The sequence below is a fragment of the Dermacentor andersoni genome, chromosome 11 (assembly GCF_023375885.2).
Source record: "Dermacentor andersoni chromosome 11, qqDerAnde1_hic_scaffold, whole genome shotgun sequence".
NCBI lineage: Eukaryota > Metazoa > Arthropoda > Arachnida > Ixodida > Ixodidae > Dermacentor > Dermacentor andersoni.
This window is the reverse complement of record NC_092824.1, coordinates 99,222,507-99,236,661: the sequence shown is the minus strand read 5'-3', so window position 1 is coordinate 99,236,661 and position 14,155 is coordinate 99,222,507. Positions and strand designations below refer to the sequence as shown.

The window sequence follows — 14,155 nt, the reverse complement described above, 5'->3', positions numbered from 1 at the left end:
AAGGTGACATGCTTTCACCAGGTAAATTCCGAACTGGCTACAAACATCCCGGTTAAGCTTCAAAGACGAAGTCGCTTGCTAGTTACTAATGAAGGGATAATTTCAACTTAGATCCAAGAACAATTAAAAGAAATTTCGAAAATTTAGAGATCTAAAGAAATTTAGGTGCCAAGTTTAGCAGGTGCCAGATATGGTGCCAGGTATGGCAATACTGAAAACCAGGAGCGCTTTTGAGGTGCACGCAGTCGACGATGTTGCATTCCGTTTAAAACTAAATTTGTAGTTAGGAATGAAGTATTAGGAAAACTCAACTCGCGAGGTTACAAATAGTTGAAAAAAGTTATACTTTTGTTAGGTACCGTTTACTGAATTGTTATTTCTCTCTTTTCTTGCGTAGTTACGTAGCTGTAATTTTGTCCCTTCATTTCTGTGGTATTTTGCTGTACTTGTCAATTTTTGCTGTGTGCATTTTCGTGCCCTAAATCACATCGAAGTAAACCATGCCTCTGTTTCTTTCGAATGCACAACAATCCCATCGAAATATACTACGTGGCACCCTGACAAGACCATTTCTGTTTCAGAGATGTTCAAACCGAAAACCTGAGTCTATCACTTGACTGTTTGAGTCATCAATTGAGTGCCTTCGACGTCCCACTGCAACACAGATGCAACGACGAGCGTCGTAAAGCAAGGCTCTGGATTACTTTTGGCTACCTGGAATTTTTTTTACGTGCATCTAGATCTAAGCAGACGGGCATTTATTTCATTCCGCCGCCATCACAATGCGGTCGCCGGAGCCGAGAAATTTACCCGAGACCTCGGGCTCAGCAGGACAGCGATAAAACGGGATATCTGAGGTCACCGTGCACAAAAGTTTTTTTTCCCCCGTTCGTTCGGGGAAAACTCATTTCCATAGTCACAGATACGAAAAAAAACAAAAAAAACATGTCCTTTTGTGATAAACGCTGAGGCCCTTTACGCAAACCGGGACTGTTTAGTGTACAATCTGCATAAATAAATTTCGTCCCAACTCAAAGGAAAGAAGGTTTGAAGAGAGGAAAAGTGGACAGGTCGGCCATAGGAGCATGTCTTTGACCTGCTACTAATCACTGGGGTAAAAAGGGAGAAAAAATCACAGCAAAGTGCATAAAGTAGGAAGGGGAGTGACGGTGAAATAATGCAGCGAGGTATGCACCGGTTGTCCGATAACGTACTTGATCGGTGTCCCTGACACAGATCACGCATGTTATTGCACTTGATCCGACACACTCTTATCACATTGGTGCAGTTAGGCCTCCTCCCGTCCACTTTCCTTTATGGATTTATTGTCATGGTAGCGGACGCCCCGAGTTCTATGCGGCCATTGTGCAGTTCCTTATGAGGGAACTATTGCACACGAGTATACGTGTCGGTCAGTGAACTTCGCGTGCCCTATATAGATAATTCGCTTTACACACGCTCATCAGGTTCAGGTTCGACTGTAGTGGCACAAGAATACACAGATATATACAAAATAATTAAATATATACGACATGTGCATACACAAAACTATATAAAAGCGTGTATATTCAAGCCAAACCAATATCAATGCTATATGGTTACTACATCCTGGCAACCCTTCAAAATAGGCCGCGGCTAAAGTTTTCAGCGAAGTTTTTACGAAGAAAAAAAAAGTTGGAGGACGATTCAGCATCCAGTTGAAGTCGACGAAAGACAACGTTTTCCTGAGCAAGCCGCGGGGTGGAGGGTGGGGGAGGGGGGTGAATGGGGCGCGGTCACTGCTCGAAATAATCTATCGCGTCACCCCTCACGTGAGAGGAGTAGGAGCCTCGTGCTGCTTCAACTTTTATGCTGCTATATCCTCGGGATCCTCGCGCTAACTCCTCGGTTTAACGACAGTATCTGAATTTCTATTCCACTTTTGTTATGTTCACACTACCCTTAAACAACAAAAACAAAGTTTGAGCAAGTAACGAAAAAGAACTTCAAAGAAAGTATACAGCACCAATGTGGCATTGGACAAGAAGAATACGGCGATTCAAGCGGCTTGATTTCTGTTAGTTAAGACAACGCCTCTTAGATAGCAGACCTGTGCACTGAGCAACGAGGTCGGACATGTTTGAACATTGTCTCGATAAGCATAGACTTGAAAGAACAAGTTCAGAAAGTTCTGAAAATAAAAGTAACATAAAAAAAAACACAGCTTCATGCCTAGGGAAGCAGCAGCACCGTCTGCTGAATTGTTTTTTTTCAAGATTTAGTAGGGCGCTACCGGCATGAGTGAACGCCGGTGGCGTTTGACCGTAGCGGCATGCTTTGGCTTTCCGACTAAAGTTTTCCTCCGTAGCAGCCGCTCCTCGTATTCATGCTGCTCCTCGGGAGTCCTAACTATGCGTTGTCCACCCAGAGAGGTGCTCCTACAACAATGAAATCAGTTGCTAGGCGGCTGCTTTTGTATACGAAAGGCTAGTGACGTCACTCCCGACGTCACAAGCTGCCGTCGCCGCAGAAGCTTGCGCAACAGTAAACTTTACCGGGAAACGCATGCGGGGAGCGCTGCGTGGTTTGCATTGTTATCAGGAGCACCTTATCATCAATTATGTCGCTCAGATGCTTGTTTTGCGCTTGTTCTTTATTGAAACGAATGCTGCTGTTCTATATGTATGCACGAATGTATGAGAATGTATGCACCTTTCGTTTCACTTTGCCGGGTGCTTGAAGCCTGCTTCCCCTCCGCCGCGGGTCGGCCCGGTATTGCAGTACCTCCAGGATCGGCCCACATTTTTGCCCACGGACGACGACGCGAGAAATGCCGACCAACGAGAGGCTAACAGCTTCGCTGCGAAACAAATGGCAATACGACTGGCGGTGGCGTGTTGTCAAAATTACCATAACTGCCATTACTACCATTACACTAAATTACCATTACTACCATTACTCTAAAGAAATAAAGCATTGCGTACCCGCCTCAGCAGTTGTAGCGGCGGTTTTCAACAGCTTCGCTGGACTTCCACTTTCACAGGGCCGGGATGGCGAGTCAATTTTATTTTCTCGCGAGCATTTATTTAATCTTCGCGAGGATGCGATCTGCTTTAATTGAACGTCAGCTCCTTGTCCTGTCCACTCTACCTTCGTCCACGCGTAGTATGTGCTCCGAACTCAATTACACCGCGTAGCCGCCTTTCCTCTGCATTGCCATCTGTTTCAACTTCAAATAACGATCCGGAACAGATACCCTGCTTGACAGGAAACTGTATTCAAGAGACGTATGGCGGGGGGGGGGCGGGGGGGGGGGGGGCGGCGGCGCGCACGTCATTCGAAAATGCATAATGTATATAGTGATCAACAACGGCACACGATTAGTGCGGAATACCGACGCTGGCACGTTGCCCACAGCTGGCGCCGTGTCAACACTGGAGACTAATTGACGTTCGCAATTTCGGCATTGTATGCGCGTGTACTGAGCTGTCACTGGCAGCCCATTGCCACGCTTGCATTGTGACAGCAAGGTGTATACCATGGTAGTTCATCGCTATCATCAGCATGTAGAACCTCTTCCGGTAATTACTGCAGCCCCTCCCTCTCACCCCCGCACCCTCGCTATAAACACAGAACCCAAGTTTTTGAACACTTGCATCCACCCTGCTCTACCGACTCATTCGTTCTAATCCCCATTTGGAGTGGGAAATAGGTAGCTACGTAAACAATGCCTAGGGAAGCAGTTGTTTCCCTAACGAAAGGCAAGCCTCTTTGTCGAAACATGACACCCCTTGTTCGACCACACCCAGCTTCCTGTTAACTTTCTGCGGAAAATATCCATCTTCCTATCTTTTTCTGACGCGGTATCATTATTGGCGTGTTTTGTAGATATTGTAAGTGTTCTAAGCTTATCTCTCTTTTCCTTTCTTTTCTTTTCCTTCTATCTCTCTCTTGTTTCTCCTTTACTGTCACCTTCTTACCCCATTAGGGCATCACAATGTGGACTCGACGTTCAGGTATCAACAGTCGGCTACGGTCAGAAACGGCCAGTACAATTCTACGCCCCTCTTCCTTTTAACTACCACAAATAAAGGTGAAATATAGTGCACAGGGGAGACCGGCAGGAACGTGCTTCAAGGAACAAGAGCGACGTGGATGAGGCAACAAAAGACCGCTCACTCAACAGCGGAACCTAACTACACCACTGTCATGCCACCGGCGACCCTTTGAGGCCGTAAACGCCTCGACAATGGCCCGCGAACGAAGAACGTACTATAGCGCTCACCAACCCATAGGCGTGCTGTATATATCCGCGGCCGCTTTTCCGATGTGTGAATAAATTGACCTCTTCAAATCGGTTCGCTCGTTGTGAGCTGTCTTCACGTTTGCATACCGGCTCCAACTGATCATGCAGCGTGCACCGAGGGGGGTGAAACGGCGACATCAACTCCCTGCAGAGCTTTCAAGGCTTGGTTGGCCTCGTGCCCGCCGAAAAAGTGCGTTATAGGAACGACGCGCAAACTCATGTGCAATCTATACACACTTATATATGCACTTACGTGTACGAACTTGCGTAACTCATGTACAAAATTATGTGCATAGTTGTAACAGAAGGTAGTGCAACAAAGACACAATCACGTAGCAGGGTACGAACTAGAATTAAAACCATACTGCTTATTCACCAGCATGGGCGGCTAAATATGTAGGATTTACATGAAGCAAAGAGCACAGGAGCCTAACTGCATGTGTAGATCCCACGTGACTATGTCCTTAATTGCGCGAGCTTCTATTACGTGTCACGCACTAGGTCGTGAAAATGTTTTACTAGATTATTATGTGCGTAAGTTAGGACAGCCAACTGCGCGTAGCAAGAAGGGACAAGGGTCCGCCCATTGCGCGCTGCTAATCGTAACCCCAAGAGCGATGAGAACCGGACACTGACCGAGCCCTTTTCCCGATCCTTTCTTTTTCAGGTTGGTTCATGCAACCCATAGCTGCCGCGGCACGCCATGGATATCATGAGATGGCAGTACAACTGAATAGCCAATCTGTTACAGTCAAATTGTGGAAGGTTCATGTATTTTGTTCCACACTTTGGTAAATAATATCTCCAAACCGGTGTCATCCTGTAAATTAATTTCAAGCGGGAACGTCTCACAAACTCACCAGCTACAATTCGTAAACTTCGATATGTGCCGTAAGGTAATTAAGATGTTAAATAGACCGTGACTTTATTTAAATAGTAGAATATGTGTTTCGACTTCTCGGACTAGTAATGTCCGTCTCTTTTAGCAATCTCGCTCAAGGAAAATAATTATGCTATCTGACACAGGTGGCGTTTAAAAATTCCGTAAAACTTACATCAGCGCACGTTTACGAGCGCCAAAGCACGAGACGAACGCACTCCAACAAGAAGCGAGAAAATCGCAGGAAATCGAGTTTTAAACTTTTGCGTGATAAACGCGAGTTACTGCCGAAATAGGACACCCCCCCCCCCCCCCCCCCACTCCCCTCCACTCCCCCTGTGGCCTTTGCGTATTCTTAGACTGTACAGACTGTTTCGCACAAACGTATCCCGGCGATTAGACTAGAGGATTTTTTTTTTTCGTCTCTACCTGACGACTGCCGCGGTCTGCCTGCCCGAGGAAAACCACGCTTCGGTGTTGGCGACGAATAAAACGTACACAACGCAATGAGCGGCGACGTACACCTCACGGCAATATCTTCAAGAGGTATACGGTAGCGCGATTAAAAGACGGGACAAAAGAAGACACACAGAAACACACACAGCGCTAACTTCCAACAATGTTTATTATCGAAAACCAGGTCGCACTTATACACTCAGCCAACAGGAGTCGCTGCCACGTGAACAGATAAACAATCAGAACGAGAGTTTTTTGTAAGTGGTATGTTAAGCCATGCGCAAAAATTTCAGCTCTTTTTCAGAGAGAGCCAATGACGGTTTGCTGATACATGAATCCCCTAGGGCATCAATCTGCTCGGTTTCTATTATAAGTCTAGAGTGTTCGTACTTACTTCTACCGGTAATGATTGTTGATTCGAAGAGAGGGAACATTAGGTTGCTTACAATGAAGGGAGAGAAAGCCATCTGATACAAGTATGTCTACTTTATTTTTATGTTCGCGCTTTCAATCGCGCTACCGTACGCCCCTTGAAGATGCATTACCAACAAGCCCACATTGCAACCCTTGTCACCCTTGTATTTCAAGAGAAATACAGTCGTCATCGACTGATATTCCCCTGTAACACCACGTTCAGAGGTGTTCGTACAGTAGTGCTCATTGCTTTGAAGTATCATGACAGCTCTCCTTTTTTTTGTATCATTCTTTGCTGGTCAATATAGTTTCGTAGAAGGTATCCTCTCCATCACCCTTACCCATTACGTTGTGCCTCCCTGCTCGGTTTAACGCTGCTTTCCCTCGCACTTTTTACACGTCATCGAACGTAATATTTTACGGGTTAGCTCCATGTTCATTAGCGCGGCTAATGACAGTCGGATGCTTTCTCAGATGGAACATTATCTGCAGTCACATCAAAACCTACCATTTCTTCGTCTGACGGGTACAAAGTCAGATCAAGATTTGCGGTTTGCAAGACCATGGTCAGCGGCGCATATAGCTCCACCACGAGCTTCAATTTATAAATCTACACGAACTTTAAACACTGGTACAACCGTATTATGTTATTTTTACGATGATCATGATAATCAAAACAGAAGCACCTCATTTAAAAATGGGGTGGTGGTACGTATTACCAAGTTCGCTCTTTCAACTTTCGAGCGTTCGCACGTCTTTAGTAGCTTGGTGCCCTACGACACGTTTACTGTCCATCACTGACGCATAAAAATTAAACGAGAATAGCGTGACGCATTGTTTGTCAACCATTTTATATACGTCTGTAGAACCTATTCGTTAATATGCAGATTATGCGCTGAAGCTCAGTGTGGGAAAATTGCGACCATGTGCAAACGAGCACGCCGTTAAATAAGACGCGGACCTGTTTTACGATTAGACCATAAAGCAGTCCAAAGGTGGCGTGGAAAAATCGCTCAGTGCGCAGCGTACACTTACGTTGATGTCATGCAAAGTCCAGCTGGCCCCGTAGACTCTTGCAAAATGGCAATATAATACCTGATCATACTGTCGAGAGAAAAAAGAAAAGAAGTGACTTCTAAATAGAAGAAATTCCACAGGAACTGCTGGCAGGAGAGGAGAAATTTACAAGTAAACACTTGTAAACTTGCAGTGGCCCTGTAGCGGAGCCATAATGAGAAATTAACTGTTCTATCAAGGTATCTTAAGATAGAAACGACAAGTACCGCATACATTCGACCTACCAGTATCTTATATCTGCACCTCAAGTACTCGTGGGCTTAGTATCATCTACCTGTACCGTGATAGAGATACAGAGGGGTGATACAAGGAAGGCAGGGATGTTAACCAGTCAAGAGTCTGGTTGGCTACCCTACTCTTGGGGAAGGGAAAAGGGGATGAGAGAGAGGGTATAGAGACATGCACGGACAGTACTTGAGTCAAAGCTGCTCGTGCAAACCAGAGGTTCTGATAAAGCACTAAATTGCCCTCACTTCCTTCTGAGCCGATGATCGGTGGGGACGGTGCTCTAGTACTGTCTATTCACTCAGAGGACGATTATCTAGTTTCCTGAATGCGTTGGACAAAGATTGTCTGTGTGCTTGAAATTGAGGACAGTGGCACAAAACGTGTACCATGATACATTTGCAAAAAGTATTGCGGGCAGCTCTGCAAGTAGCACGGTCATATATATAAGCCTCACTCGGCGCGTTTTGCGGTGCAGATCGAGTTGCGATTTTCACGGAATGTCTGGCTCGCATTGTTACAATGAGAATGAATATTTCCACGTGCTTTACGATTGTTTCCAACTGAGAATAAGGGGCGTATGCCTAAATGTAGCCAAGATGGCGCTGAAGAGCCTTCGCTTCTTGGTCTCGTCGGTACTTTTTGACAAGTGTGTTTTGGTTTTCAAGTATCGCGGCACCGCCTCCTGGGCAAGCTCTTTAAGGCGGGGCGGGTCTGGTCAGGACGCAGCATCAGGGGCCGAGTTATATGGCTTGAGTCGACTATCTGATATACCCGCGGACGCATAGACGACGCTGTGTAGGTATGTCCTCCACTATTCTATGCGTCACCACTCCTGAACATAATAAGGCTACGTCAAATCACTTCGTGCTTGCAGCAAGGCAACGCACTATGTTTCGGTCGCGAAAGAAACGCCGTTGCACTTTGGCCGCTGGTGGCAGGTGCGCACGTTCGGTGGCGAGCCGGTTCAGAGATGCAGCGCCTTTCATGCAGACGAACACGTCACATTTTGCGACCTGAAGAGGTATACGAGACCTAATGTTACACCGAATCACGTGACGCCTATATATATATATATATATATATATATATATATATATATATATATATATATATATATATATATATATATGCCTTTCATACACGAAGCACTGCCACTTTGTGGTGGCGAATGGGAACAGTGAGAGAAGCACCCCTAGCATTTCTATAGCAGGGAATGCTAGGGTATGCTAGCATTCCCTAGCATTCCCTAGGGAATGCTGCCTGCTGTGTATAAAATGGGTTTTGGATGCATCACTCCGGCGCACCGCCAAGACGCGTTTCCCGGCACTCGACGCAGCGCGTAGAAACACCGAGAGCGGCGGCAGCAGCTTCTCCTGCTAACGGGAGAGAGAGAGAGAGAGAGAGACAAAACGTCATTTCACGCCGCCTGAGATGACGCTGCGGGGTGCACCGTCGCGCACAGACTCTCTCCGTATGCTGGGCTGCAGCTGAGGACGCAACTGCATGCGACCTGCGGCTGCTCGGTCGCGCTGCAGATAGCAGCGCCCGAGCGGTGGAGCGCAGCCCTCGCGACGGGCGGCAAATCGCCAAGTGCGCTAAAGCGGCGCGCGCGCAGGGTTTAGCTTCGTCGGCGGGAGACAACCCTCTCCGAGGCCGATTATCTCTCGGCGTCGAGAGAGCACGGAGGGCGGCGCAACGCCTCCAATCGCCCACTTGCTATCTCTTCTCCGTTTTTCTTTGTTCGTTCTTTGACGGCGAGGTGAGTGGACGGACGGGCCAGAAGACGAACGTTTGTAGCAGACGAGCGCCGACGACGTGCGTGGCACGAAAGACCTTGAGAGAAGCCGGGCACATCGTGCGTCTGCAACTGCTACGAGTAAAGCTACCGCTACCAGCCGCGCGCGGCGTGCTCTTCTTCCGGGCCGCGCGAGCGAATGTCGGCGTCGCCGTTCCATCTCTGGTGCACCTGCAGGATTACAAAACCAGGGTGGAAAAAAACAAACACATCTGCCGAGTCGAGGAGAGTCGCCGATTGCGGCGCGCGCCTTGGTGCGCCTGGATGCGCGGCTGCAAACCGGGAAGTAGCCTTGTAGCGAGCAGTCGGCTTCGGCGACTCGCTGCTTGCACTCGCGGCGTGCGTGACACGCGGTCGGAGCGCCGGTGTAAAAGCCATGGGCCCGCATTGTCAGGATTGTGACGTGGAGCAGCGCCGACTACTGCGACTACCTAAGTGTGCGTGCGTGTGTGCCGCGTGAGCGGGTTGATGGCGACGCTGCGCGGTCAACGCGCGTGCGCGGCGGGCTCCGGGTGCCGGTGGACATGGCACGGTGCCCCGTTTCCGGCCGTGCTGGAGCTACTGCTGCTGCTGCCGATGCTGCTCGAGCCGGTCTCGCTGGTCGATGCGCCGCGGACCGTGCCCAAGACCACCGACGACGGATCGCCGACTGCCCTGCCGCCCTGCGACGTCGACGGAGGTGAGCGCGCGAGTCCCTCACGCTCTCTCGTGCGCGGACGTGTGCGGTCACTCGGTTAGCTGCATACGCGCGGTGCAGCGCTCCGGGTCTGTTTAGCGTAACGATTCCGTTGCGGTGCCGTTCCTCATCGCTATTCGTCAGTGGTGCGAGCGCTCGTTATCACCGTGAGCGTTATCGCACTGAGCGCTGGCCGGCCGTGAGCCGCGGATAAGCAAGGAACGCAATATAGCCAGAGGGGAATCCTTGCTTTATACCGTCCCTGGCATGAAAAGAAAAGAACAAGTAAAAAGAAGAAAGGTATTAACAAAAAAATTATGGGGTTTTACGTGCCAAAACCACTTTCTGATTATGAGGCACGCCGTAGTGGAGGACTCCGGAAAATTCGACCACCTGGGGTTCTTTACGTGCACATAAATCGAAGTACACGGGTGTTTTCGCATTTCGCCCCCATCGAAATGCGGCCGCCGTGGCCGGGATTCGATCCCGCGACCTCGTGCTCAGCAGCCTAACACCATAGCCACTGAGCAACCACGGCGGGTAAAGGTATTAACAAGACAATAAAATACAGTTTTTTTTTTTACGTGCCAGAACCACGATATGATCATGAGGCACGCCGTAGTGGGGGACTCCCGACTAATTTTGACCACCTGGGGTTCTTTAGCGTGCACCTAAATCTGAAGTACGCGAGCGTTCTTGCAAACCTCTTGCAAATCCGTGGTCAAAATCAATCGGGGGAGCCCCAGTACGGCGTGCCTCATAATCATGTCCTGGTTTCGGCGCGTAGACACCTATAATTAATTTTTGTTAAGCAAACGTTTAATAATTAAGCTAATAACATTAGTTAATATGCAATTACGAGAAAGAAGGCTACAGAATGTATTCATTTCTATATTGTTACGATTTGTTATACACGAGTTACTGCTGTGAAAAATTAAGTGTACCTCAGGTACTTTATTTCTCTATGCTATGCAGCGATAAATAAATGCATTGGGCTTTGTAGGGTTACAAGACTTATTTTATCTGCACGATACTGCAGACCTCATGTGACCCAAGCAGGAAGGACTCAATGCCATTAACCTAATCCATTCATCACATAAATACAGGCGTTCGAACTTGCGTAGACAGCGAGAATCGACGGTGAACCGCACTGTCAGCCATACCATGTTGCAAGCCCATGAAAAGCTGCGTGACACCTGAAGTTGCATAATACACTCGGCGCCATCTCGTCGAGCGCCTCCATAGCACTAATCTGCACTTGCCATTTGGAGTATTGCTTCCCTATCGTTGTGTAAACACTGTGTGACCTAGAAACGAGCGGCTGTTCTTGCGATGACGTTCGACTCGATAAAAAAAGTGCTCTTGGTTGGTGCCCGGACCTTCTTTTTGTTGTTGTTGTTGTTGTATGGTTTGCGGGTAGACACTAGCGCCATGTCGCGGTGGTATCTCGTACCCTTGTCATTAAAAGCATGCATTAAACGCAGATATTTTCTCATTCGGCTACACCTGAAGGACTTGAATGAATTTCGTTCAGCTACTGCAGATTTGTTCCGTTTAGAAGAAAGTGCGCAGTTACGTTAACTGTAGGGTGCGGATACACTATTAGTGTCGTGGACATCTTCACGGAGATTAGGACAAATCGGGAATAAATTGAAGCAAGGAGCTTGAATCCCTAAAACTTTATTTATTATTACCAGTTTCTTCAGGACACCACTGCAGTTTCGAGATGTTCATTCCCGAAGTCTGCGACGAAATACGTGGCCGTCCCAGTTACTTTTGCGCTTCAACGAATGAAACGGCGGTTTCTCAATAAAGTAAACGGAACGACAGCGCACTTAGGCCGCAAGTTTGACGGCGCATCCTTGTGATACTTAGAATGCATTCCAAGAAGGATATGCTTGCATACTCACCGGCTACAATTCCTGAATTGAAATACGTCCTCCAAGACAACCAATAAGAAAGTTGATTAGCGATCTTTCTTACCTAGTCGATTATGCGTTTCGATTTCTCGTGTGCGAGTAATGGCCGCCGCTTCGAGTAGTTGAGCTCGAAGACTGCAATTGCGCCACGTGCCACCGGCTACTGCATAGTCTATCGCATAGTCTGCATAGTCTATCGCCGGTCATATCGAGGGTGACACCGCGTACTCGACGAGGACAGCCTTGCTAAAAAATGTGCGAGATGCCCAGACGGAACAATTGCCGGCTAAGCGTGCCAGACTACATATCCCCGCCTGCTGCTGCGGACCACCACCACTCGTGGCGCCTGCCTGTTGGCGGCAGTATTTACGTGGCTCAGCGCCGGTGCGGACTCGAGCAGCAACAGCAGTAATATTTTAGGTACGCTGCATCTGCGCAAGCCACGACGTTGAAAGTACGCATTTCGCGGCCCAACCAGCTCTACAGCGAACGCATTAATTGACGGATTACATCAAGGTGAATGACAATAAGTTCGCCCGTTTGGCACCGCTCCAACTGCTATAAACATTAGGGCGTTAGCCACTTAATATGTCATTTTATGTACCCGTGCATCTGCACTATCGCGGTGGGCTGATTCGCGAACAGCGACAGAGAACTTCTCTTTCGCGTAATTACTCTAAATTGCCATGGGCGGATTGAGCGTTGCCGGGCGAGTTCAGGGTTGCCAGGCGCTTCAAGCGTTCCGTGAAAACCGCACCAGCGTCAAGAGCACGCACGTCAGCGAATGACGGCATTGTTTCTATTAACGTCTTTGTGTCGCGCGGTCACAGCCTCTAACGAAGTCGAGTTAACGCGGAAAGCGAAAGGAGCCCCTCTAGATTGTATTTCCGCATTCGCGGTTCGCTCCGGCATGACGTCACAGGCGAAAAGTATGCGCGCGAGGACTGAATATGCGCGCCTAGCTGCGCGCCGCGCGACATGCTGCCGGCTAGATTTAGCCGGGTCGGAATAGCGCGGCAAACGTTCGGTCACAGCGTCAGGGAATACTCAAGGTGAATATACCTGGTAGCGAAGCTTCCACAGGATCCCATACATTCAAAACGTGGTGGTACGTCGGTGGGTAATAAAACCCCTTAAAATTCGTAAAGTAGCGACACTCTCCTCCTCCACCTTCACTGCTCCTCGTTTCTCCTCTCTTTGACGCTCCCTCCTCGACCGTGGCGCCGCCTACACTGCTCGAGCGTAGCAACGGCGCCAACATGCGCTCCTTGCCACTCCGTAGACGCTTCTCGAGCAAAAATGGCGCTGATGCACGGCGCAAGGGCCCACGTGATGCTATTAGGCCAATAGCGACGTGGCGTCAGCCTCGACCAGAGCGCGCGAGGAGGAGGCGGCATTCTTCAAACCGTGGCACTACTTTACAAAGTTTAAGGGGCTTTAGTGGTTAATGGGGCTTAGCGCCATCTGTATGTCGAGGGAACACTTCCGGCGGAAGAAAAAATATTGTGACGCCGTATCCGTTAAAAACAGAAGTGACGCCATTTTGTTTTCGAAGGCGCGTAATTTGTTTTGTTGGCCTGCCTTTAGAGCTATATGTTCAAATGCCCCGCCATTCGACTTGAATGGCGTTTCGAGCTAGCAGCGCGGAAAGCGATGCAGGAAAAGGCCAGCCATACGGTCGTCGAAATCGCACCCCTGCACACGACATACCTTCTTTGGAAGCCGACGAAATCTTTAGGGCTAGAGTGCTAATCCTATCGTCGGATGCCAAGCCCGTCGCCCAGCACAGTCGCACGTGAACAACTACACAATTATCTGACTGTCGTAACTGGCTACTTTTAACTGAACATTTTAAGAAGCGATGAACCTACCCGCGTCACCAAATTCAGCCAAACTTCGACAAGCAAACAAGCACAACGTGTGAGGGGGGCGTATTTCAACAGGTGAACTTTACGAGCGCGCCTTTCTGCACATTTCAAGAGGTTCATTGCACTGCGAATGATAGCGGCGTCAACAAGGTAAATATACCTGGTAACGAAGCTTCCATAGGAGCCCATACGTTCAAAACATGGCGGTCCATTGGCGGTTCATGGGGCTTAGCGCCATCTGTATGTGGTGGGAACACTTCCGGCGGAAGAAAAAATAATGCGACGCCATGTCCGTTAAAAGAAGAAGTGACGTAATTTTGTTTTCGAAGGTGCGAAATTTGTATTGTTGTTCTGCCTTTGGAGCTATATATTCAAATGCCCCACCATTCGACTTGATGGGCGTTTCGAGCTTTCAGCGTGGAAAGCGATGCAGGAAAAGGCTAGCCGTACGGTTGCCGGATTCGCATCCCTGCACAGAACATACTTTCTTTGGAGGCCGACGAAAGCTTTAGGTGTAGAGTGCTGATCCTATTGTCGGATGCCAAGCCCGTCGGCCA

General features: G+C 48.6%; 1 protein-coding gene and 1 long non-coding RNA gene across 3 annotated transcripts in view; one reads left to right on the top strand and one right to left on the bottom strand.

The window, feature by feature from the left end:
• The window catches only part of LOC129386879 (uncharacterized), a 243,197-nt gene that overhangs the window by 167,807 nt on the left and 61,235 nt on the right, over positions 1 to 14,155 (bottom strand). The gene's annotated exons all lie outside the window — the stretch shown is intronic.
• The window catches only part of LOC126539138 (uncharacterized), a 72,753-nt gene continuing 67,428 nt past the window's right edge, over positions 8,831 to 14,155 (top strand). For both annotated transcript variants that reach the window (XM_055075204.2, XM_055075203.2), the window contains exon 1: positions 8,831 to 9,814. In XM_055075204.2, coding sequence (XP_054931179.2) covers positions 9,604 to 9,814 — 211 coding nt within the window. In that variant the 5' untranslated portion in view covers positions 8,831 to 9,603. The remainder of the gene's footprint in view (positions 9,815 to 14,155) is intronic.